Source organism: Cricetulus griseus, chromosome 6 (assembly GCF_003668045.3).
Source record: "Cricetulus griseus strain 17A/GY chromosome 6, alternate assembly CriGri-PICRH-1.0, whole genome shotgun sequence".
Classification (NCBI taxonomy): Eukaryota; Metazoa; Chordata; class Mammalia; order Rodentia; family Cricetidae; genus Cricetulus; species Cricetulus griseus.
In genome coordinates this window covers 105759066-105786084 of record NC_048599.1, presented here as the reverse complement: position 1 = coordinate 105786084, position 27019 = coordinate 105759066, and the positions used below count along the sequence as shown (strand labels likewise).

At 43.2% G+C, this 27019-nt stretch overlaps 1 protein-coding gene across 1 annotated transcript in view; it reads right to left on the bottom strand.

Moving 5' to 3' along the window:
* Positions 1-14170: 14170 nt before the first annotated feature.
* Lrp2 (LDL receptor related protein 2) overlaps positions 14171-27019 on the bottom strand; it is a 129637-nt gene continuing 116788 nt past the window's right edge. The window contains exons 70-80 of the mRNA XM_035447068.1: positions 26417-26637; positions 25608-25784; positions 23271-23390; positions 21296-21386; positions 20511-20578; positions 20255-20372; positions 19626-19755; positions 18799-18900; positions 17077-17205; positions 14806-14877; positions 14171-14655 (exon numbers count right to left, since the gene is read on the bottom strand). Of these exons, the coding sequence (XP_035302959.1) occupies positions 14497-14655; positions 14806-14877; positions 17077-17205; positions 18799-18900; positions 19626-19755; positions 20255-20372; positions 20511-20578; positions 21296-21386; positions 23271-23390; positions 25608-25784; positions 26417-26637 (1387 nt within the window). The 3' untranslated portion in view covers positions 14171-14496. The remainder of the gene's footprint in view (positions 14656-14805; positions 14878-17076; positions 17206-18798; positions 18901-19625; positions 19756-20254; positions 20373-20510; positions 20579-21295; positions 21387-23270; positions 23391-25607; positions 25785-26416; positions 26638-27019) is intronic.

Genomic DNA, 27019 nt, shown 5'->3' with positions numbered 1-27019 from the left:
AGTGAGTGCCAGGATAGGCTCCAAAACTACACAGAAAAACCCTGTCTGGAAAAACAAACAAAAAAATACTCTAAGGTAGAAAAGAAAATTGTCTCTATCTGCCAAGTCTGCTCCACTTTATAAAGAGGAAGCACAGAGGAACCAGTTGGCCACTTGGAGAAGCTATCGCTCCTTGTGCTCCATGAAATGTGGGGAGCAACAGGGGTTTTCTCATTTTGCAGAGCTGCTGCCTGAGGCCCTGTCAAAGCTGCTACAAAGCTAAGCTCTTGGCAACAACCTTCACAATAACTGAGTGGGTGTCAGTCACACAGGTTTGGAATTAACATGCAAATAAGTATGCCCAAGTCCCCCCTCTTCATGCTTTGGGGGCTTCTTTTAAAATCCAGTCACTATTCATAGCTATAAAAGAGAAAAAAATATTGGTGGGACCTTTGCTTGATTTTTCTTATTGATATGCTAGAGCCAAGGCACTTTTGTGACCAGAGAGAGAGAGAGAGAGAGAGAGAGAGAGAGAGAGAGAGAGAGAGAGAAGGAGGGAGAGGAGGGAGAGAGAGAGAGAGAGAGAGAGAGAGAGAGAGAGAGAGAGAGAGAGAGAGAGAGAGAGAGAGAGAGAGAGAGAGCTTGGGTTTACCCAGGAACCAGAGACTGCTACAGCTAAAGACATTTTGCCTCCTTCCCCCACAAAAGCTTTGCCTTGCATAAATAGCTGCTACACGACTCTGTCAATCAACAGCAGTAACTATTTTCATTGCTGCCACCATGTATAAAAAGCTAAACTTTGCTACAAAGCCCCTCTCCATGTATTCAGGGAAATCACAGGGAGGCTTAACCCAGCCGTGTCTGTAAACTGACCAGGCTGCTAATTGTGCATATCGTTTCCTTACAGTCTTTCCGCCCTGTCACTGGGGCCTGAATAATCACTTTGGCTTCCATACATCTGGCTTTGTTTTCGGGCTCCCTGGAGAAGGGCCTGTGGGGAAGCCTCTCACATACAAGCACATCTCTATAAAACACGACAAAGACTTCAGGGAATTTGTTAACCGATTATAAGTATGAAAACGAATTTTGCATCATTAGCTGTGCTTCTCTGAGACTGAATCATGAGTGGCAAGGCATTCCTATCCCTGTGACTGTGAGGGCAAGGGCAAGCACAGAGCAGGTATTGACTGGCCAACCCGAAGCCAAATGCAGCCCGCCATAGTGGGTACAAACAAACAAACAAACACTGTAGTTTGAGAGTGCAGAACCAGGAAGAGTTTAATGGCTGTCAAACAGAATATAACTACCTCATTAAAATGGATAAAAAAGAACTATGCCAACCTCCATTTCTGGCTGGTAGAAAGTTACCAGATATCATGTTCCCAACCCATAATCACTCTTCCAGCGGCATCCTCCTGTTTTAAAGCTGGCCTTGATCTGGGGGTAAAACACAGTTACACACTTGCTGATATGGAACCATCCATTGACTGTGCTTAGGGCCTCCACCTCAGTGTTGACATATGAAAGAAACAGTAGAAGTTGTCCCTACCCCTTCTCTCCTGAGGCAGTCACAAAACTCAGGAAGGATTTTCTGCCCCCCCTCCCTCCCCCTTAACAGAACGTAAGATGAGAACAGCCAAAGGCCTTGGACACAGAACACAAAGGTCCTGCATATCCCCATGCATCACCGTGGGGGTTTGTTCTCCAGTTGTATGCCACCATTGATCACTTTTCATCAGACCTAACACAGCATTTAATGAACTTCCCTGCTTCCTTGCCCTTCATGTCTGTAGAGTCCCTTGTGTGTGAAACTTAAATGGTTCTGTATGCTTTCTCTTGGTAGCCTGTCTTCTGCTACAGGACTAGCAACCATAAACCTAGCAATGAATGAAAAATAAACCTTTAGGTGACAATACCTCCTAGTGATAGCTTAGATTTTATCTTCTTCTATTGAGATGGGGGCACTTTTAGAAATTATATTTTTTAAATAAGGAAAATGACCTTTACAGGGACAGAAATCCAAACTAACATAGGAACCTCAGACTTCCCTCAGCCGGCCTGTGTGCTGCAGTTACCTCCTGATGGAAAGGATGTACTCATGCTTTTTACCATCGGCCTTCCTTCTCTTGCCTCCTCTGGCAAATCAGCTAAGTCACTTGGCGCCCCTCTGAGCAGGGGACATAAAGCCACCATTTTCTGGCATTTCTCCTGAACTGGGCAAAGGAGTCAGTTTCAGGATTGCCTTCTGTCCTCTTTTGTGCAGTATTTTCCTCTGTTTTGCTATTTGAGACAATTGAGAGCAATGACACATAGAGGGAGGAAGGGAGGGAGGAGGAAGGGAGGAGGGAGGGAGGGAGGAGGATGGGAGGGAGGGAGGGAGGGAGGAGGATGGGAGGGAGGGAGAGAGGGAGGGAGGGAGGGAAAGAACCCAATATTTTCAGGATTGTGAAAGGGATTGTGATGGTCTAGAGAGACAACAATCCAAGGGTGTCAGAAATTCTCTCTCTCTCTCTCTCTCTCTCTCTCTCTCTCTCTCTCTCTCTCTCTGTGTGTGTGTGTGTGTGTGTGTGTGTGTGTGTGTGTGTTTCTGTCTTTCTTTTTCCTCTAGTCTATTGACAATCACTCCCAGCATTCTTTCTGGAATCAGAGAGAGGGGAAGGAGATAATGAGACACAGTGGCTGTCCTTAGAGGGAAGCTTTCAAATCAGTTGTCTGTGTCAAACCAAGGGGAACAAACAGTTGTGTCTTATGTAATCTGTTAGACTAGACAATAAGGTTACATTTTAGTAGAGTGGGCAGACCACTGCCCTACTGGCAATGGCAGGGTTGTGAACACCAGTTGTCAGCCTCAGTCCCTCAACTCCTCTCCTGGTGACCAGGTGGGCATTCTTGACTGTTAAGGGGTAATCTGGGAATTCTTATCACTCTCCAGTCCTGGCTTAGTTGCTCACTCCTCCCTGAGAGGTGAGAAAAGCCCCTCCCACCAGTATGGTAAGCCATACATGGTTTAATTATGCCTTCCAAAGGCCACAGAGGCTCAGTCTCCCATGGTGACACTGTTGGAAGGTAGTGGAAGCTTTAAAAGGTGGTAGGACCTAGGGAAGGTGTTTGAGTCATTGGAAGGAGTGGCCAGGTCTCACTTTTACCCTTACTAAAGAGGCTGTCCTTTGTTGGTTAGGCTCAAACTTCCGAATCTGAGCACTGAATATCAAGGATTTCACTATAGTGACAAAAAGTTCACTAGTACAGGCACCTAAAAAGGAATCCCTAAGGTTCCTCAATTAGAAGTGAAACTACCATTTGATCTAGTTGTACCACTCATGGTAAAACACCCATCATAATCTAAGTCAGCACACAATAAAGGTACTGGCACATCTGTGCTTATTAAGGTATTATCTACAGTAGACAAGTTATAGAATTAGCCTACATGTCCATAAGAGATGAACAGAGACAGAGTAGCATGGATACAGAGTGGTGTTTGTTTGGAGCCTCTCAATCCCCAAGAATGGTACTGGAGGCCCCATTCCATCCATCTCTCTCTCTCTCTCTCTCTCTCTCTCTCTCTCTCTCTCTCTCTCCCTCCCTCTCTCCAAACCCTGCCCCCTCAGAGAGTCTCTAAAGAAAGAAAAAGGCTCCAAAAAGCTCCATAAAGCCCCATTCCAAATTCTTAGTGGCTATTGCAGCTTCCCCTGAAGTTGCCAACTGCCTAAGTCTCTACCTAAGTGCTCAGCTTTTGACTATAGTTGGTCACAAACCCAGCTTGTGGTAGACACATCATCACTCCTCACCTACAATCTAGAAAACTTTCCTGCCCTGGATCAGATATACAACTTCTCTGACCTTGATCTCTTGGACCGGAAAACCCGCCCCAGAGTTGCTTTGCTCAATACACCTGATGTTATGCTTTTTCAGTTTGGCTTGATCTAGCTCACTGAGTCTGAGGAGAAACCTATGGGGAGGGGGCAGAAAGACTATTAAGTGGAGTATTATTTAGCCATAAAGAAGAATGAAATGCTTGGAGGGAAACAGAGTGAACTGGAAAGCGTTGTATTAAGTGTAACAAGCTGAACCCAGAAAAGCATGACATATTTTCTCTCATACTTGTAATATAGATTTTAAAAAACATAAAAATAGCCCTTTCCCCTCCGCTCTTGCTCCAACAGCGCCATGTGAGCCACCGGCAAGAGAGGGTGCCAGCGGAAGGCATCCTCTATAAGATAAGTCTTATAAAATATATAGATTTATGATAACTAAGACTGAGCTAACAGGTGAGAAATCCTAGTCATTGGCCAAGCAGCTTTGTACCTAACATGTCTCTGTATTATTTTGTCCATCCACATGTTGGGCAGAACTCGGGCGGCTGGCAGTGACCACCCATGTGGTGGTAGGGCTCGGCAGCTTTGGTGGAAAGATTTATCCTAACAGAATGGTGTCAGTGAGTGGGATGACCCCATGCCCCAAGGTTCCTAGAGAAAGAGGAAAACCTGCCGCCACAGCGTGCCCTGTCGGGCTGCTGAGAGGCACTGGAGCAGCTTCCATATGCTTGCACTGTCCCAGTGCTCTTGGGATTTGGACTCGGCACTTCTGAGATGATAAAGACAGATCCATATAAAGAAAAACCTCTAAAGGTTTACAGTGAATTTAAAAATATATGTAGGCTTGTGAGAGAAAAAATAACAGGAGGAAATAGAGTAGCCGGTTGTGGTGGCCAACGCCAGTAGGATTTGCTGAAGGAAGCAGAGACAGGCAAATTTCCACAGAGAAACCCTGTCTCGGGAAAAAAGAAACGAAAATAAAAGTCAAATAGTAAAAAAGCCACCTAAAGATAAAAAATACACAGAGAATCTGGATACTATATGCCATATTGTTGTCTTTAAATTGTTTAATTGCCGAGGAAAGACCTTACTGCTACTAAAATACATTTGATTATAAATGCTGCTAAATTAATCCAACTTATACATTTTAAAAATGCTTTGACTTCAGAATTTAAGTCTAAGGACAGGATACTTGGAAAAAAGTTTTTACTTATGTTTCCATAGAAAATCAAAAGCTGTTGATTCCTTCCAGACTAATATGGTTTGATCAAGCAAGACCCCCCTGAAGCTGAGACGATACAGCATTACAGACTACAAAAACAAGGACTTGGTCAGGTTTCTATGTTTCGTCATGATCCCCATGGTATATGAACATTGCCCCCAATCAGCAGGAAGCAGTTTAGAAAGAACTATGCCCAAATCCCAAAATATTGTTTATAAATGTTTGTTTTCATTTAAATGGGCTTGGTTATAAATGATAATGAGCATAGTCAATCTCTTTTTAAAGAAAGAAAAGGGAGGAAAGGATATAAGAATGATACTTTGCATTGGTGTGGATTTTCATTTATTGATACAAATTTAAGGTCAATTTTGTAATATGTATATGTCTCCTCTTGCTTAGGTATTGTGTTTATACAGATCTTTTACCTATAATAGTCAGAATTTATAATTAGGTTAGTTAGGTTTTCTAGATATACAGAGATGTATTTAAGATGGATAGGAATTCTTCAAACCTTTCAAAGACTTACAGAAATATGGCATTTAAAGGTTTAGGGTTTTTCTTGGCAGTGAGACACAACTGCTCCTGGCACACCAATTACATCAGAAAGGAGGATGGGCATCGAAGAAACTCTTTATGGAGTTTGTTTTCAACATGGCAAGATTAACCATTTGGGCAAGAAACTGCTCTTGCCTGGACTGTTTGTTGCTGTATAAACTGGACATGCAGGACCCACAAAAAAGTGACTGCTGAACTTACAAAACAATACAGTACTGAAGGGTTCCTGTTGAAATGGAGAAGTGTGCTAGACACACTGTGGCCTATGGGCTGAAGATGAATGCCCCAACATTACAGAGGAACTTTGGGTGACTGTCCAGATAGCCAGATGTCTCTGTCAATTCTAGAGTTTATATATTATCCTTCTGTGGTCTTTGATAGAGTTAAAGACAGATTGTTATGGTTATAATTTTCTTCAGTCATTATAAAAAATAAGTTATCCTTTTTATTTAGACAGAAAAGAGGAAATGATGGGGGAAGTGCTTATGTGTGTTTGTCTTACTGGATGATAAATAAAATACTGTTTGGCCAATGAGGCAGCAAGTTAGGCAGGACTAGGAGTCAAAGAGGATCCTGGGAAATGTAGTAGAGAAATGATGTTCCAGGCAGGAAGTGACATGGCAAGGAGACTAATATTTAAGAAAGGAGAAACAGGAAGTTTCCCCTTTCCCCTCCGCTCTTGCTCCGGCAGCGCCATGTGAGCCACCGGCAAGAGAGGGTGCCAGCGGAAGGCATCCTCTATAAGTCTTATAAAATATATAGATTTACGATAATTAAGACTGAGCTAACAGATGAGAAATCCTAGTCATTGGCCAAGCAGCTTTGTACCAAAAAAAAAACATAAAAATAAGAGTTAATATGATCAAAGTGCATCATAGATGCCTATTAGCAAGTCAGAAGGAAACCCATTATTTTATGCAATTAATATATATTAATATGATAAAGGAAAACAATTTCTAGATGGGGTTTCCTCTATGTAGCTCTGGCTGTCCTGGAATTCACTCTGTAGACCAGGTTAGCCTTTTAACTCAGAGATCTGCCCACTTCTGTCCACTGAGTGCTTGGGAATTATAGGCATGCGCCACCTTGCCTAGCTATCAAGGGAAATACTTTTAATTAGATTTCCCTCTCTGATGACTATGTGCTTTTTTCCTGTTTCCTTCCCCAGGGAGACTGTGGGGATGCTGGACAGGGACAGCACTTAGGGGGCTACTTTCATAACATCTGATGCTGAACTCAGCTAATTTCTGGATTTGTACACACTCCCCTCAAGATCCTGTCCTGCTGGGACACTATCTGGAATGTCACAAGAAGTGTCTTTGGCCTCCATTTTCTGCCTCTCTGAGCTGTTGAAGAATTTCCAGCACTGAGCCTGCCTGCCTACCAGGCCCAAAGGTTACCTTCCTCTCCCTCAGGGAGGAGGAGGTTCTTGCTCTGCCAATGAAACTCCTGAGGCCCTCTCTGAAATTGAAGTCAGGCCTGACTTGTCAGGGGATCATTGAATAGGTTTATTCTGAGGCTTACACCATTAATCACTGTTTGGAATCGAGAATAGATTTCTAACAATGCAAGTACTGGTTCAGGTCCAGCTCCAGCCAGCAAACAGTGGCTCATCTGTAAACAGAACTGATTTGGCACTAGGTGGTCCCATGATCAGGAAAATGCAGAAAATAGAAGGAAAAAGAGATGGGCCTTCTCTCCTTTTTGAGGCTAGTCCTGGGAAAGTTCCTAAAAAAGCCTACGCATTTTTGACTCCCTGCCAGCTCCCCCATGCACCCCTTCACCAGCACCCAGCAGCCTCTAGGACCCTTGCTGTGTGAAATCCCACAGCCTGCACTCTAATCAAGCATAACCCATGCCCGCAGCAGCCTGTAGGAATCACTAAGTCTCTGCTTCCCAAGCTGCACAGACCTGTGTCAAAAGGGGGGTGTTAGCAAGCGAGCCTCCAGACAGGACATCAGCACAAGCAGTGTTATCATCCAGGCAAACCTGGCCCTGCCCCTTGGGGACCTAGCAAAGTGTGTCACCCCTGCATGCATGGCAGGCAGTACCCTGGCTCTGTATGCAGGTGCAAAGGAGGTTCCTTTAAGAGACAAGTTCTGTCCATTCCCTCTCTTTCTTTCTGACATTTCTCTGAGGAGGCAGACAGATCTCTCTCTCTCTCTCTCTCTCTCTCTCTCTCTCTCTCTCTCTCTCTCTCTCTCTCTCTGTGTGTGTGTGTGTGTGTGTGTGTGTGTCCTCCCCTCTCTCTTCTCTCTACCCCCTCTCTCTCCCTTCCCCCAACAAAAGTTCCGTCCCATGTAAGTTCTATCTGATGATGTATTTGTCTCTGCATATCATAACAGGCAGGGTGTAAGGACTAATCACACCAGCTGCTGGGCACTGAGCCCCTGAGCCAAGCTGTGTTCCTAGCCATTCTAGTTAAGTCATTTATTCAATAGATATCTGAGGTTCAAAAACAGTGGTGGGGTCACCAGGGTTACAGCACAAATGAAACAATGTCTCTAAAGTCAGGTCATATAATAGATTCATCCATTGTTAAATGCAATATACTCTAGCTAGGCAATTGTTCTGTTGTGTTCCAGGCCTGAAAATAAAGTATCCCAGGGCATCACCAGATGAAAGTTAAAGACTCAATAGTCCCCTCTATACTCACTTGCAATGCCTAAGAGTCCTCCAGCTGCAGAAGAGTGTTTCTGCGTGAGCTTGCCTTAGCAAAGATGCTGCCCCACCCAAAGTTGTGGCCATCATCAGTGGCCAATGCCTGACTGATCCAAAGACTTTGTTGTTTGGAACAATTCAGAATGACATTCTTATCTCCAGAACATTCTACCACTGGGGTTTCCATGGCAGCAATTTAGCCTTCCGTCTACCCTGTCCTAGAGAATATTCTAGCTGTCTCCAGAGCTCTCCTGAGGCCCTCCATAATTAATATTTACTATCATTAAACTATTGATATGAGCATCTTTCATATGCATTTGGCTATGAGGTCTTTTCTTCCATTCATTCACTTACACATTTCTGAGTTGAAAGGGTATAGTTTAGCACTGAATTGCTATTTTGCCATCAGCTAGGATTTTAACAGAAGTTCTGTCACCATGGAGTCTCTCTGTAACAAACACAGTTGTTCTGTGTCACTTGGCCTAGAGTCAGGAGGTACCAGCAGGTGGCACAAGGACAACCCTGACACTTTATGAATTGGTTATCAGAGGACACAGTATAGTACTTAGCCTTTTATGAATATTTCCAGTCAGATTCATAAAGAAGGTGGCTGGATTATGAAATTACAAAGAAGCGATCAATCCAGAAAGTTCCACACAGAGTTGTCAGATTTTGAAAAAGCAGAAGAGGAACTCTTTGACATTTTAAAAAGCCAAATTGACACTTGGGAGGTAGAGATAGGCGTTTAAGGTCACCCTGAGCTATATAGCATGGTCAAGGCCAGCCTGGGTTACATGAGACCCTGTCTTAAACACGCAAAAATGCCAAGTTAAAATGTTACATTGACTAGTAAAAGACACTAACTGGCTCATACACACCAATTATTCACTTGACCATTTAAATCAATCAATTCACAGAACATCCCTAATGTGACAGACCCTGGAGGGACAGAGGCAGCGTAGACAAATGAGTCCCTGGCCGATGCTGAGCTTATTATCCAAAAGACAGACAAAAATTGAGCAAAGAAATGAGCTTATGAAATAGAGGTGGTGATTATATTATCCAATTCTGTATCGAGATAACCACCCAAAGCAGATAACGGTAAGAGAAAAGGGTTTGATAGGTAATAGTTTGGGTGGGTCAAGAGTACAGTGTCTATACTGGCTTCATTTTAATAAGAACCTCTTGGAAAATGGCAGATGACCTTGGCATTTAACTGTGTAAGATCAAAAGAATCACCTGCATCTCCAACTAGGAAGGAGAGGGACCTGCATCCCACAATGCTTTAGAAGGGTGTGCCCCAAATGAACTAATGACCTTTAACCAGGTCCCACCTCTTAAAGGTCCCATGTCTCAATACTGCTGCCCCACAGACCAAGCTTCATTCCCAGATCCTTGAATTCTTACAACCACATGGTGGCTCACAACCATCTATAACTCCAACTCCAGGGATATAACATCCTCTTCTGGCCTCCACAGGTACCAGGTGTGTACACAGAAAAATGTGAAAGAATTTTCTAGGGCTATGTTGTAGCTCAGTTGCTAGAGTAATTAATTGTGTGCCCAGCATGCATGAAACCATGAGTCTGATCTGCAGTGTTGCACGAAATTGGGTGTGGTGACACACACCTGGAATTCCAAGTAGAGGTAGAAAGAGGAAAAGTTTGAGACCATCCTCAGTTACATAGTAGATTCAAACCCAGTTTAGGCTACCTGATATCCTGGTTTAAAAAAATAAAAAAATAATGACTTTTTTCAAAGCTTCATCTCAAAATTGACTGTGATAGCAAAGAGCCAGACAGTTAGCCCTATGTTGCTTCTTCTTTTGTAATTCTCTCAGTGGGTCTTCATACTTTCATGAAGTGGGATGCCTGGCATTTGATGCTCCCAACACAACCTTCCAACTCACCCCCAGTATCTCAAAGGAACATGACTGTGCACAACCCCTGATGTTTGAACCTGGCACTTACTAGGCACAAAGTCAGAAGATGGACAAGAGTGTAAAGACCACAGCAAGAAAGAAATCTAGAGCCCCTAGCAACAGATCAGTGATGCCACAAGCACATGTGTGCCCTTCAGACACCACAGGATGGTGGGCCATGACCACTACTCCTATCAAGGATTTCGTCATGTAATGTTACACTATTTGCACTAAACTTATTCCTTGACTTTTTTATTTAGGATCTTGAGACTTAGGCTTCTAATTGGGTAAAAAGAGATTACTGAGAGGTGATGAGGAATGGACCAAAAAGTTCACTGAGACAAAGGTAAGGAGGAAGCTGACCAGTGATGCTGTCCAGATGGAGCTAGAGAGAACAACACAGGGTACCACACTGGGTTTCTGGCATTTGAGACCAGGCTAAGTAGAAACCCAAGGGTACAGCTGTTGGAATCTCTCTAAGACTTATATGCTACTCTGCCTCCACACAAAGGTCTTGTTCATCACGCAGATGAACTAAAAGCAGATTTCTCCCTAGGATATGACATTGTATCAGGCATGTAATGTCATAATCTAAGGTCAACAAAGCATCCTTCTGTGTGTTCTCTTATTTCCCTTGTCTGTAACAACATTAAAATAATACTTCCCTTGTTAAGTTTCCAGAGAGTTAAATGAGAAGCTTTACATGATGTTCAGTGAACACCACCTATTGCTGTTTGGTAGGTATTTTATTCAGTATTAATGAATGAATATATGCCATCCTCCTGTGAGTCGTGAAGAGTGGTGTGTTTGTCTCTTTTGTGTGTGTTTGTTCTGGGTAGTGATGTGCTGCTAGGGCTAGAACCCAGGACCTCACATGAAGTCTATATTTCAGAAACATCTCCAACCTATCTTTATATCTTCTTTTGTTCTCTCTTTCTTCCTTCATCTTTTTTGTTTGTTCTTTTTTTCAAGACTTTTTTTTTATGTTTAACCAAAAATCAGAAAAATTCAGTAGTTTAACCAAAGTCTGTCAGCATGAGAGTCATGATTCCCCCACCTCTTACCTGACCAATCCTGAACTTAGCAGCCACTGCTTTAATGACTAATGTAGGTGGATTACACTCTGAACACTGTAGCCATGGCCCATTCTGAGATAGTGTTCACAGGATACAATAGTTGACTAGTGACTTTCTGCTGGACCAGGATAGGCTGAGTGTACTTCCCTTTCATGAGCTCTAACGCAGTCTGAACTTCAGAATACCAGGCCTCAGTGATTCCCAAAGGCTTTAATAGGCAACCTACCAAAGGCCTCTTAAAAAACAATAAAAATTGATATGGATAAAGACTCAGTTTAGCTGGGCAATCTTAATCAGAACCATGAATTTGAGGCTAGCATGGGCTATGTGGCAGAGACTCAACAGCAAATAAAAAACAAAAGGCAGGGTTAGAGAGATAGCTCAGCAGTAAACATGTTTGCCATGCAAACCAGACACCTGAGTTCCATTGTTGCGTTCTATGGTGGAAGGAGAGAACAGACTCAATTGTTCTCTGGCCCCCATATGTACACCATGGCATTTGAATATGCCCCCACACACGCAACGGTACTAAAACATTTTAAAGTGTAAAATTTCATATCATGAATTTTATTATCATTAAAGAAAAAATTAACTCTAACTTCTAAAGAACAAAACCTGTTTTGCTCCTAAGCTTCTCTGCTGTTTACTCTGGAGCCCATTTGACAACTTTTCATCCATCAGAAGTCACTGGTTCTTCCAAACTCACGCCCTATTTAGGGCCCAGTTGGTGCACTAGAAACTGCAATGTGGGACCATAGACCCACATTGCCTCCAGGGATATTTGCAGTGTTTCTTTGCAAAGAGTGCCACATACTTTAAAAACAAAACAATTTCCCTGAAGTGCAGCATTTTGACAGCTCACCCAGAGAGAAGCAACATTTGAAGATAAAGTCAGGATGTGATCTGTTTCCTTGGATGTTCTTGTAACAAGCTTGGAGCTAACTGAAACAGCCTCAGTGAATCGGAATGAACTGAGACACTGCACCTGAAAGGTGGAGATCTTAGAGAGAACACAGCCAACCCTTCCATTTTCCCTGTGAAGGTCTGGGAGACTGCAATCACACATGCATATTCAATTAGCCAGAGGTTTCTGGCTCTAGGACAAATACTGCCTCAGCCAGGACTGGAGTCTGCCTCTACCACACTAAACAAAGGAGCCATGGATTCTCTTGCAACTATCAGGGGTGTGTGTGTGTTTACAAGTGTGTGTGTGTTTACAAATGAAGTCCCATTGCCCTTCACGGTCTGAATTCAGTTTCCTTAAAATGTGATGAAAGCAACAAAACACTGCCAACAGCAGCTCAAGGTTCCTTATCTTCCAAAACTGAAGTGTCCCTCCCAATACAATTTTCCCAAGTTTCCAAAGAAACATGCAAAAAACTTTAGAAGCGATAAACCCACAATTGCACTCTTGGAGACTAATACTTTTGTTTTCTTTGTAGTAAAACTCTCCACAATGTCAGGGAATGATCAGGACTTCCTATTGTCCTCCAGAAGTTCTTCCAGGAAAATGATTAATTGTAATAGGCTCCAGAGAGACTAACAAATAAGCCAGTTAAGAAGAGGCCCTGTGTAGCTGGGTCTAGGAACTGGAAATAGAATAATTTCACATATCAACTTCTTTCTGGTACTAGACACTGGGAATTGCACCAGTGGGGGCAGGCTCTCCACCTTTTTCTGAAATGTTCTTCGAAGAATACAGAAAAGATGTAATTCTGTAGTTCTGTTCTCCACACTGTGACATTTCAAATACCAAGGACACCAAGACAATAAAACACAACCAACCCTTTTGTCATCTCCATTTCAACTTCAGATGAGATATAGGATTCCTTTCAAGGGTCCAGCTAAACTCTGAAATGTGGGTCATCTCCATAATAGTCTTCACTAAAAAAATTCATCAAGGAGTGGACGGACAAAAGGGGCAAGGAATAGGTGTGACAGAGTCACCACACAAACAATTTAAGTGATTTATGACCAAAACTCAAGAAGGATACAGACACACAAAGGACATCTGATAAAATACACATTTATTAGAAATTTTCAGCAGCATAATTTCCAGTTGCTTTTTTCCTAATCAAAGTAATTACAATCGGTACTCAAACTATGAGCAACGAAGTATTTTGAGAACTGGAGAATAAAATAATCAGTAGTATATTTCATTCATTCATTCATTCCCCCACCCTTCCATTCATTCGCAGTTTAACACATGTGCAATATTAGCACAGAGAACCAGGAATGCTACTTGCTATGGAAAATGTATGTTCATGCCATGGTCCCTGTCTATGTAGAGGAGCTGGGGTGTACAGTAGATCCTGACACAAATGTACAGGTTTAGGCAAAGACCTGAAAAAGGCTCAATAAGAATGTTTTCCCTTTCTATTAGTTGTCAACTGAGGAAATAAATAGTCAATATAATAATATTTTGCACACAGAAGCAAACACCCAGGTTAACTGGTATCCATTTGGCACCCTACTTTATGGAGACACAGGTTTGGTTTTAGTAAGCCAGCTACAGAATTCTAGTGGCTAAGGTAGGTGACACCTGAGATGCCAGGCAAGGGCATACATAAGTTGATTTAAGGTCTGTCAGGCAAAGGAGCTTATTTAGTGAAATAGAAACTCAATGTGGGACATGAGGTGACAGAAACAAATGCTGACTTGGCAACTAGGGACATAGTACATTCAAAACGTAGCTGGGGTTAGAAGACAGAGGCACACAGAAGGGTCCAACTGAATACTTTTGGTACCTTCTGTGTTGTCTGAAGCATCTACAGTCTGTGTAGCCAACACTAGCTTCTATCAGTACACTTAGTAATCAAGTTGACATGTAATGCTGAACGTTATTAATTTAAGTGCTGATGTTTAAAAATGGACCCACAAATGAAGCTTGGATGCCTCCCTTAGGTTGCTTTAAAGGAAACATGAGTGGTATCTTCTTTAAATATAAAGCCAACTCCTTATTCTTCAGCTCACCAGTACTCTCATTAGCAAAGATGTGATAATCCTTCCAAAATTTACAGAAGTACAATATATTCACAGCATCACCCTTGGACAACATCAGTGCAAGATATACACAGTACCTCGTGATAGTTGTAAAAATATGAAATGGCATGAGTAAAAAAGACACACAACACACTTCCAACTATAGGCAAACAGAGAAAAATATATTTTTTAATAAAGTACTGAATGTTAACTTTTTTTCATTTGTCTGTAAAAAATATATGTGCAAAAGTGAGTGTCTAATCATTCCCTAGAGAGCTGGCACAGCTATACATCAGAGTCTTCTTTAACGAGACTGGCAGTGTCTTTAAAGGTGTCTTCTGTTGCAGTGAAGCCTGGAGTCGAACTTCTTTTTGAAGTTTTAGCAGGGAGAGAAGGAGATGGAGGGGGGGCCACAGCCACGCCTTCCTTTTGCTCACTGTCCATCTACAATCACAACAAGACACAGTCATTTACATCCCAGCACAACCAGAAACAGTTCTGTATGAGGACTAACCTTTTCCAGTTTGCCCAGAATAATCTCAGTGTGTGTCAAAGCAGTGAGTGTCTGTGCTTAGAACAGGGACTAAGAGTTACCTCTGCGTAGATTGGATTTTCAAAGTTGGTGGTCTGTTTGGGTTTTCGTTTGAAGATGTTCCATTTTGTACCCTAAATGAAAAGAGGAAATGGAAGGCTTTCAGTAATGGGGTTTTCTATTTTTTCTTTATGGGTGTCTTTTCCTGGCTTTTTAAATTCTTTAGTTTTCATTTTATTTAAATTAGAAACAAGATTTTTTTTTTACATGTCAATCCCAGTTCCCTCTCCCTCCCCTCCTCCCCTGCCCCCAACTAACACCCTACCTATCCCATACCCTTTCTGCTCCCCAGGGAGGGTGAGGCTTCCATGGGGGATCTTCAGAGTCTGTCATATCCTTTGGAATAGGGCCTAGGCCCTCCCCTGTGTGTCTAGGCTGAGGGAGTATTCCTCTATGTGGAAAGGGGTCCCAAAGTCCATTCCTATGCTAGGGATAAGAAGCCCCATAGATTTCCGAGGCCTGACTTTTTAAATTCTAATTGGAAAGTAATTTAAGGGTGTGGCTTAAGTCATATATTGTTCAATTCCTCTTCCGGTCCCTGGACAGTAACTGAGACTCTCTCAGCTGTTTTCTTGTAGCAATTTCAAAACCCTTCCTTAGTGTGAATGTACAGCTTGTGAATCTAGGCCTTGCCATCAAGAAGATTTGCAGTGCAGCTAGTTGGTACAGAGTATCCAAAACACTAAGATACTCCGAACAGCCAAGAAGCTCAAGAAAAAGCCAAATTGTATCTCTTATCTCAAAATCATGGCTTGGCCAGAATATCCCCTCTCACTCCATCACATCCAACACCATCGCTGTTGCCGTCGTCATCATTTTCGTTTAACAACTAGCATTTACTGAGTGTTTGCTATGTGTCAGGAATTGCTTTAAGAATTTTATGAGGTTCTGATTTTATCCTAACAATCCCTTGATGCGGGTTTTTCTGTTCCACCAGGATGATACATACTGAGTCACAGGAAGACAAATAATTAAATTCTGGTAGACAAGCAGGGAGTCCTATGTACTGAATAACCCAAAGACAGCTTTCCCCACAACAAACACACGCCAGTGGGTCGGCCCCACCCTACTGAAAAAGTGACTGCAATGCTGGCCACCTCATTGACAGGCTCCCTCTACAGGTCATGTTTGTTATATAGCCCACATGTTTTACAAGATGGCTTTGAAATTTGGTACCAGTAACACATAACTATGGAAGAAAGGCAAGACCATTCACCCAACCCACACAACTATTCCATATGTCACCAAACAAGAGAAGATGGAAACATACATGGAGGTCAAACCCTGCATTTTGGAAATGTGAAGTCAAGTGGAGAAGACCAACAGTCATTGTCTCAATCTGCAATAGTTCCTTGGAAGTAATTGCTCCAGAGGAATGTGGTGGCCCTCATTTCCAAACCTCCTAGGGAGATCCCAGCAACTTGTGACAGGACTGAGTGATAGAGAGTATTTTCTACATATTTACTAAGAAAGTTAAACTTGTGGGACTCCTTTGGACATTACTATCCTCAGTGAGCTAACCAAGCACTTCTGCTGTCTTCAGCCAAGTGACTATTTAGTGACCTGGGGTCACAGATACGGGATCATGGGACAGACGGTAGAGAACAGAACTTGGAGGGTCTCAGCCTGCAATGATGCAAGCACAAGAACCAGTGGGCTGCAAAGATGGAGCTGAAGAGCTGGGCTGCAACTAGGGAAGCTTGGCTCTCATTGCCAACAATTGCTCCATGCCCAAGCATGTAGACCTGGGATAGCTACATGTGTGTTTACTAAAGTTAGTAGTCCACTATTCACTAATAGAATACTTGTTGATTTACAGCCAAAATGAAATGCAAAGATATAACTTATATAACAAAGAAAAATTCTTCAAGTGGTGTTTTTCCCCTCTTTAAGTCTCCAGCACTAAATAGTTTGCCTGGAGCACTAAAGGCGATAATGTTTGTGGGATAGTTAGCTGGACAATTAGGTGTATCTAGATTTAGAGGAAGAGGGAATAAATAAGTAGTGCCACCTGGTGGTAGATATTTGTAATATCAGTAAAGCTGTAAACTTGCAAACAGTGCATCCTCCAGGGAAGGGTATTTCTATGTACCCTCAACACATCACTCTTCATGCTGTGTAAATGTCTCAGATTTGATGTCCTTCTTCTGAAGATATGCTGGATCTAGAATTCTGTTTTCCATTCTTTTTACATGGTCTCCCACAGATTAATATCAACCCAGATAGGTCAAAGCTCTTTGCAAATTTCTCTTCATGAGTAGGTTATCATTTACCTGAATTTCATCAGCACCCGGGGAGGCTGGCTTTGGATCCGGAACTATCTCAGAAGAATCCATGGGACTTCCATAATTCTGGTTTTCCACATTTTCTGTTACAGTCACCTGTGGATGTATTGACGGCCCCTACAAAATTTTGAAAGAATAAATGACTAAATGAATTTTGAATTCTGTTTGCCATCTTGTTCTCCACAGACAGGGTCAGCTACCTTTTTAAATCAGATATGTGACCCTGGCAGCTATAAATACCACTCCCACTTCCCCCAAATAAGAGCAGTAACTATGAAGTCACCTAATGTACCAACCCTGGCAGGCAAGTATATCCCCCACTGGCAGGCAATGTAATTCTCTATACTCTTCATTCCCACTGTTGACCATAATTTTAGATAAAAGATATTCTAATCACATACTAGCAACCAAGTGCTTAGTAAACATGACCAGTCACACAAACACAGTGAACAGGGTCCTCTTTGAATATTGTGGCCAGGTATGGTGTCATACACCATTAATACCAGCAGAGACAGGCAAATCTCTGTGGGTCTGAAGCCAGCCAGGGCTACATGGTAAGACTGTATCTCAAAAGATAAATGGATAAATAAATAAAAAATAAATGAGCAATCTGAGGACTGCCTAAAAGAGAAAAGACTTTTTTTAAAAAATAGGCTTAATGCTTAATTCTATTTTTGTAAAATTCCATGTAATTCTTTCTTAAACCTAAATGACCCTGGCTATATGCATTACAGGGAAGATAATATACTCCCTTTTTTTGCATTTTACATCCACTATTTTGTTTCTTCTTAAACTTGTATGTGTTTGTATACACTCCTCCTTTTATTTCATGTGAAAATACCAGATGAAATTTCATCTCTGCTCCATGATGCACTATCAAGGAGCAGGTAAGAGTTTTTCAAGATCCAAACATTTTTGCTCTTAAAAAAGCTATTTTTGAGCCAGGCAGTGGTGGCACACACCTTTAGTCCCAGAACTGGGGAGGTAAGGTAAGGCAGATCTATGAGTTCAAGGACAGCCTGGTTCCAGGACAGCCATGGAGAAACCCAGTCTTGAAAAACCAAAATCAAAACAAAACACAAAAGCTATTTTTGAAAGAAACATTTCTATCATATAATATTAAAGTATACCAATACTGAATTTGAAAGAAATCTAGTCACTGACAAATACTGAAGGCTATTTGCTGTAGCTACTTAGAAAAAGGAGGCACAGGTCAAGTCTAAAGGTGGCATGGGCTGTTAGTCCAGACTAATGAAAAGCATGTTGTCTGTCTCTTCTCCCAGTTTCTCTTAATACAGAGCAATAGTAAGCCTTTGCCAAGCAAATCTTAATTTCTGACTTCTGTGCAGTACAGGTCATCTTCCTGCTCAGATTGTGTCCTTGGGACACCTATCTCCTTCTTACTCATTTCTGACATAGTTCCCTGTGTCTGTCATAGAACCCTGTGTCTCCTGCATCTCTAATAGACTCATACCCCTTGCTAAGACTGATTCAGAATGACTGAGCACAGAGAACACCCCCAGCAAAGTCTCTGCTAAGACACAGTGCTCTAACTTTTTGCAGGGCTGTAAACTAGGGCAGCTTCATGACTGTGGACAGGGAATCTGAGATGAAGGTCACTGTGTTTCATCCCTTTAGGAGGGCAGGTTAGAGGCAAACATTCTGAACACGGGAAGATTCAATGGCAACAAAGGCAGAAAGACATCTCACCTGAGCTGCCAGGGCTGCTTTGGAAGTGCTGTCCTTAGCTGCATATGTTGGATTCTCAAATACCACAGGCTGCTTCCCCACCTCCATGATGAAGTTTTCGTTCTGGTGGGGAGGAGACAGAGAGGTCACACCCACTGATACCAGACAGAAAGGTGTCTCCCTCATACCTGGATGCCTACCACACTTTCACAAAGTCACCCAAATAGGAGGTCTTAGAGAGGCTGGGGGAAAGATAGCAGCAGCAGAGACCCATTGTAGCAACCCACTGTTTCAGCTAATAAATAATGAGCCACGCCATTTGCCCTGGAAAACACAAATACTCTTTCCACAGCTGAATTCTCTATGGTTCTCTAACGTATGTAACCCACTGTGGTCAGAACAGTGGAGAAAAGGATGCGTGGTAGAAAAGGACAGGAAGGTAGGCAACCGGGGAATATTGTTCTTTCAGGCAGGTGTGGGGATGGAAGATTGGAGGTGGAGACAAAGCATTAGGAGTGGGTTTTCAGATTACAGAAAGGCCCTGCTGGGCCACAGCTGTGCTAGGCTCATCCCTGAGTGTGCCACCTGCTGCTCATAAGCGGCAGGCACGTCCCTATTCTACACAAGAGGCCAGAAGGACCAGAAAAGGTCAGCCCTTGACTATCTATAAATAAATACTTAGATGGTAGAGTCATAGTTTCCACCAACTCTATATGGCCTACAGAGGACAGACTGTGTTTCTTTATTTTAATATCCCCCAGGGTTAGTTTTGTTCCTTATAAGAAGGGTTTCTTCCATAAGTTACTGTAAAGGAAAACTTCAAATAGTCACATGGAAGACCCACTCACCATTGCCATTGATCTATCAATAACTGTCTCCGGGCCAAAAGGAGAAACACCAATGTCCATGCTAACATCAGCCCCTGATCTGAAAGTCACCCCATTTCCATTTTCAGAGGGTTTCGCAAGGCTGCTTAAACTGGAATGAACCAAAACAATGTTGTGTTAGTCGGGTGGTGGTGGCACATGCCTTTAATCCCAGTGCTTAGGAGGCAGGGGCAGGTGGATCTCTATGAGACCAGCCTGGTCTACAAGAGCTACTTCCAGGACAGCCTCCAAAGCCACAGAGAAAGCCTGTCTCAAAAAAAACAAACGAACAAAAGATATGTTGTGTACACATGTCAAAAACACAGCAGCGCTGGGCTGCTGTTTTTAATCCCAGCACTCGGGAGGCAGAGACAGGCAGATCTCTGTGAATTCGAGGCCAGCCTTTCTACAGAGAAAGAGCCAGGACAGGCTCCAAAGCTACACAGAGAAACCCTGTCTCGAAAAACCAAAAAACACTGCAGCAAGCCCAACCCTCACCACCACCCCCACCCCCGTCTACCTGAACACACAAAAGCACAATCCCAGATACAACATCAGAACAAGAAACAGAGGTCACTTGTAGAAAGCCAAGCCAACACACAGAAACTGACCTTGGCAGCTTGGGCAGAGTGGGTAAAAGGGTGCCAGTTTTTCTGTAGTGAAAAAATCCAAGGAGTATCAGAGCCCCAATGATGATGATGATCAGGAATGTCAACAGCACAGCCATTGCTGCACAGGGGACAGAAACAGAGAGTCAACATCACCACATGACCAGGAGGGCTAGAGCGGCTAGAGCCCATGAGCCTGGGGCAAAAGGAAGATGGAGGGCCGTGACTATTGCAGGTCACCCATATTCTGGACACTTACTTGTCCCTGGAGGGATGCCTCTTGAGAGCCCAACCTCACAGTATTCTCCGTTGTAGCCACTAGAACACCTAGAAGCAAGAGGAGACTACTTAGTCACCTTCTAGAGGCTCCTAGTGCTGTGGCCAGTGAAATGCATGAGGAACAGGCGATGCAGCCGGCATCACAGCTGCTTCTCCTGCCAGCCTAAAAGCACTGCTCTGTCCGATTCCAGAAATTCACTTATGGTGGAGTGGCATCTATGAGGGTCAGCCTCACAAATAAGGCTTCTTTGCACTTCTTCCTTAGAGAGAATTGATAGGCACGGTGGCAGCATTCCATCCTCCAACAGCTTTCGGGAAAGCGACCATTCCTCTTGTTCTGTGGTGAAGGTTTCCCACAGGCTAGTCTGCTTGTCATAAGCCTTGTATTGAAGCATCTATCTCTCCTGTCAGTTGCCCTTCCGTGCTCCTTCCTAAGCCATCATCCCAGGTGAGGTGGGAGGTGGCATAGGGAGACACACTGCTATCCTTTCTTTCACTCCTTGCCCTTCCTTGTGACTCTGCCATTCCATTCAAATGCACATAGGCATTTGAGCCAGATCCTCAGCCAAGGCTTATGCCAGGTACGGTTTGGGAAACATGGCCTCACCTTCTGCAGACTCCCCCAAAGGAGGACAAGCTGGTTAGACATGGAAACGGAAACGGTGAATTGGGCAAGCTTCCTGCACTTGTTTCCCCAGCTATAAAGAGCTCGGGTTCCCTAGAAGAGCCAAGGCCTACAACTGGGACCTCAAGAGTCAGACTTACTTGCATTTGGGGAGGTCATTCTCATCAAAATAGCAATTTCCTCCGTGCATGCATCTGCATGGGGGAGGCATGATGACGGGAAGTTCGATGGCTGCAGAAAGGAAGAGCCATGCATGGGTTAGTCAGCCACAGGCAAGCAGAGCACTACACCATGCAAAACCTGCCCAGGACTGAGGCGGGAGGGGTAAAGGGGATGTCGGGCCTCCCTGCTGAGTTATCACCTGTTCCCAAAGGCAAATGAACTTCCTAAACAATGGTGAGATCCTGGGGAGTGATAGATAGAAACTTCAGAGTACTTTCTTCCTCTAAGCAGTGAGGTTAAACCCAGAGTATATATTGTGTCACCCGAAATCCCCCAGATTCTCTTCTGGGAACCATTAGAACCAAGAGTTTCATTTAGACACAGCTTGAAACTGCAACCCAGGACTCCAGATCATCAGCAGAGGACCAGGCAAGTGGCAGACACACAGACACAGATAGATGGGAAAGCAGCTGAGGGAAATCTAGCCACTGGATTACTGCACCTGATTCACCCCCGGCATACCACCTGGATGATTTCTTTACCACATGTGTGCTTTATTTGATGAGTTTGTCTACTGTCTCTACTCAGAGTTCCTTTCATCAGAGAGGCTAGGCAAGCCAATCATGCCCGCCCTGTGCCTACTGCATGTACTTTAGCCACCTGTCCTATTACATACTTACAGGGTTCCTGGCTTATTATCCTACTAGCAAGTAAGCTCAATGAGAGAAGGGATTTGCCTGTTTTACTCACTTCTCTCATCTCTGGAACTTTCAGTCACACCTGGTACAGAGTCGACACCCAATAAATGCCATTGAACTAACTGATATGTTCATTAACAATAGGTCACATCAAGACCCTGTATATGCAACATCTGTTAATAGTCGTTAACAGGCTTACTTTGGATAAAGCTCTTTTAAATGACAATCTCAGAGTGTTTGTGTTTTCCTGCATGTATTGTCTGTGCACCACATGGCTGTAGCACCCTCAGAGGCCAGAAGAAATTGTCAGGTCCCCTGGGACTGTTGTCACAGGAGGTTGTGAGTCATTGTGTGGGAGCCCGGGATTGAACAAGCAGCCTCTAAGCCCCCCTCCAGCCTCGAAATAGCAGAATCTTATCAAAAGCACCCAAGGAAGACTGGAGTGAGCACAGGGGCAGAAGAGATGAGAACCCTGAGCACTTTCTCCAAAGGAGAGGAATCCTTGTTAAAGTGCTTGCTCCCCCAGCCGTAGGAACTGTTTATACCTTCATTTCCCCACCAGCTTACACCTCAGGAAGCCCCCAGGATGTTAGCCATAAAATAGGCTGCAGGGTAAACTGAAGAATGACTTTCTGATAGCTTATTACGCAGAAGCTATTGGTTAAGGACAGTAGTTATCCCCATGACAAGTTAACTATTTAGATGAGCCACTGAAGAACGGATCTTTTATGCACAGCACTGCAGGAGAACCAAAACACAGCATCCACCCCTTACCCCACTCCCTGCTGCCTTATTCTGGATTTCATTTCTCAGCCACATAGCCAGCCTTCAAAATACAAAATTCTACAAAATTCAAAATTCTAAAACGGGCATGTGAGAAAAGCAGGGGGATACTCAAGCATCCCTCCTCCCACCCACCCCAACTGCCCCATCCTAGCGCCTCTCCTGCTCAGGAAATGGTTCTGTACCTTGAGCAAATTCTGGGACAAGGGAAATCTACTGTATGGAGAAGGAAGGAAGGAAGGAAGGAAAAGGGAGGGAGGAAGAGCCTTATGGAAAACCCACTCTTCAAAATGTCTTTATAACACAAATGGCAACATGGCTGCCCTGCAGAGTCTCGCCCAGTTCGTTCTTCTCGTGTTTCCCTCATCCCCTTTCCCAGCTACTCCTAACCTGAATCGGCCAAGGTCACAATAAAGTAGGATCCTCTGGTCTACTGAGGTCCCAAGGCTTCCTAGACAGTGAGTATACTCACCTGCATCACACGAGACGGTACTGCCACTTAAGAAGCTGGAACCTTGGGGACAGGCACAGGTGTATCCTCCTGGTCTCAGCAGGCAGAGGTGGCTACAGACCTGCTTGCAAGGGTTGGGCACTAGAAAATAGATGAGATCAGAGTTAGGTCCTGTTAGGAGACTGAGTATCCCAACATAGTATGCCTAGTAACTGGTGTGGCTCTGTCTGGCATTGGCAAGGCCCAAACCGCATCCCAGTACTTCTAGGTCACATGTTACCTGGATGCCCATACTCGCCTACACTACCAACTGTGCCACCCCACCAAAGTGGCACAATATGTCCATCTGATTTCTTTGCTATTCACAGCCTCTATCATTGCCTTTTATCCCTGCTATCAGAAGGTGAAAATCTTCTTGCTTCACACCCAAATTTAACATCTATTGGTGCTAAGGTATTTTAAATGGCTCAGAAGACCAATGGGTCCTAAGTCTTATAGCAAGATTTGTCATTACCCAAATCTGAGTGTGTCATAACATCAAGTCTACCCAAAGCCCAACATGGATGAGCTTTCTAAAAAACTTTCCGGGAACAATTTTATTGCAGGCTTCAGTTTCCTCATTTGCAAAATGAAGGGAACTTAGCTGATTTGACAGAAGAAGCTGGGAGTCACTCAAAACAGTGGGATGAAGCCCAACTAGTACCATTTTAAATTCTGTGTAATCCTAGAATCATCTGAAATATGCTTCTATATGAATTGTGAAGGATCCAAGGGTTAAATTAGATTCATGTTCCTTGGATCCATTCTCAGACTAATGTTCTGTGATCCTGATTCTCTGCCATCCAAAATACAATAAAAGTTGAGAGTAGCTAACAATAAAAGTTGAATGTAGCTATAAAATAATAAGATGCTTTACAAAAGCCTCATTCAAAGTCTACCCATTCACTATTTTGTAGGCCTTCTGGAGTAGAATTTTTTGAATTTTTTTGTTTTGTTTTTCGAGACAGGGTTTCTTTGTGTAGTTTTAGAGCCTATCCTAGCACTCACTCTGTAGACCAAGTTGGTCTTGAACTCAGAGATCCACCTGCCTCTGCCTCCCAAGTGCTAGGATTAAAGGCATGCGCCACCAACACCTGTTGAATTTTTTTAATTTTAATGTGATAAAGAATATAGAATATGTGTAAATTCAGATCCTAGGCATCCCATTGCTAACCAATCCCATCTGATGTCATCGGTCCTCAGTAGCCACTAGGTAGTAAAGGACTGGGGAACTGGTTTCCCATTTCCCTGAACCACCAGAACCCACACTAACACAGAACTTCAAACACCCACAAGTAGGGTGCAGCCAGTCATGTATAACAAGGTCGGTTAAACAGTCTGATACATGCTGAAATTTGAAAACTCTTGGTCCAGAGTGAATTGTCAATGTGGCACATTTGGGATGGAGTAGAAACCCAAGCCTTCATCTCTAGTCAGCATGTCCCCAGCTGGGACCCAGAGTTTCAGCAGTCCTCACACTTTGTTTTTCTCTGAGCCAGATCACCAGGTCACTGAAGACACAGTCTATTACATTGAGTTTTCAGGTGACAAGCTGGGAAAAACCCAGCATATAAGCCACTCAGGGAAACTACGTCCTAGAACACACATTGGCCACCAGCTCTGAGCTGTAATTTCCTGAGGCTAACACGTGGTGTCAGAAATCAGAGAACTCTGTCCTTGATACAGAAATACAGATTAGATGGGAATGACTTATCCAAGCCAGAGCCAGGATATAAACAAACCACCAAACCAGATGAGAGGAAAAAACGAACAACAAACAAAAACAAACCTGAGCTTTGGATTGGTTAGAATTAAGCTTAAAGGCATCACATTACATATATGACAAGTAGCAGATCAGGTTATCTAAAGAAGTAACCTGGCACTGGATAGTTTGGTAAAGGCTCATTTCTTTCCTCATTTCAAAAGCATCCTTTCATTTCCTCCACACAATGCTGAGACATGATCTGGCACCGGGACTGAATGTTACAGAAATAAGAGGGGGATCAACATTCTAAGCTGGGGTTCACAAGACTAAGTGCCTAGTTTTTGCCATTTTAAGAATGGACACAGTTTCTGACATTCACAGACAGACCAGACCCGCATGGTGATTTCTTAAAGCGCAGGTCTGGTGTCTGCGAGATTCTGGGGATCTAAAAAGTCTGTCTCCCTAATGCCAAACAATGATTTATACCATTTTACTTAGCCTACAATGTTCTCTTTCTGCATTCAAATGTTTGAAGCACCCACTCCCCCTTTGTGACTGTCTCCTTCCAAAACAAGGTGTGTGGTTCATCTTCTCATCCCAAGACGTCTTATTACCTGACTTATTGTATCTCAGCTGATGAAATACTCGAACTTGAGTGAGCCAAGGGTTCACCACCAGCACTTTCTCTTTATTTCCTTTCCCGAATTTATTCTGTCTCCACACTTCTCCCTTTTCCTTGGCTACCCAGTAGAGCTGGTCTTCAAAGATGTCCAGGCTGAACGGCTTCATTGCTGCTTACCAATAGGGGAGAAACAAGTCAGAGTTAATAAAACAAGGCCCAGCACTACTGCTGTAAGTAACAGCAAGTACACTGGGCAGACTTTCTGAAAGGGCTACATGGGGAGTTCAAGATCAATGAACCTGGGTTATTGTAAGTGGTCTGACTTTAAAGCTGCTGATTTTATTCCATTTTTTTTTTTTTAAACAATGTGATGGGCTGAGACCCTCCATGACTCCTCACACTTTGAATATGAGACAGTTGTAGCCAGTTAGGGGAAACGTGCTGTGCACTGCATTGTTATAGTCCCATTTTTTGATTTTGGCTAATAAAACAAAATACTCCTTTCCTTCTACATGTTTCTAGCTGAACACAAGCATGGCTAGCCCATGGGAAATGAATGGGTCTAGAAGCAGTAGGATGGAGATTATAAGGACACACACGACTTAACATATGGAAGACACAATCCCAGAGGGACCTTTCATTATCTGATCCTGGTACTTAAAATTATGAATTCATTTGAATTTAACATAGCAGTTGGGGATTGATGGGAACAAATCTGAGGAATTACATAAACCATATCCTAAGGCACATTGAAAATCTGTTAGACAATGATTAATATATAAATCCTGACTCATTCCTAACCTTCATTTAAGATGAGTCTCCTGTCAGTCCCATCATACTTTATGGTTTCAATGACATCTTCTTTGGAGTCACTCCAATAGATCCGGTCATCATTCAGATAATCTATGGAAAGGCCATTCGGCCAGCCAAGGTCCTCAGAGACCAGAACACTGCGATGTTCCCCATTCATCCAAGCAGACTCAATTTTAGGCTGTTTTCCCTGGTCAGTCCAGAACATAAGCCTGTAACAGAAAATGTCCTGGTTGGAGCATCTCACCTAGTGGTGCTTACCTAGTACACCACAGCACTGGCGCAACCAAGAGTTTTCCTGAGTGTGAGCTGTACTGTTTCTACAAAGATGTCTCTTTACTTCCAACACATGTTATACATAAGAAGCAAAGTTTGATGCTGAGTAGATCTTCTCAGGGAAGCACATTTTAAGCCATGATTTCACACGTGGAAAACAAAAGAATGAAAGTAATAATATCTCATCATGTTCCATATATAAATACAGGACACTGGTCCTGTCCAAATAGGGAAACTACTTGGGTCTGCTCAAAAAAGGAAGAATTCAGATGTCACTACACAAAGGCTAAATATCCACTTAAATGGCAAAAATGAAGA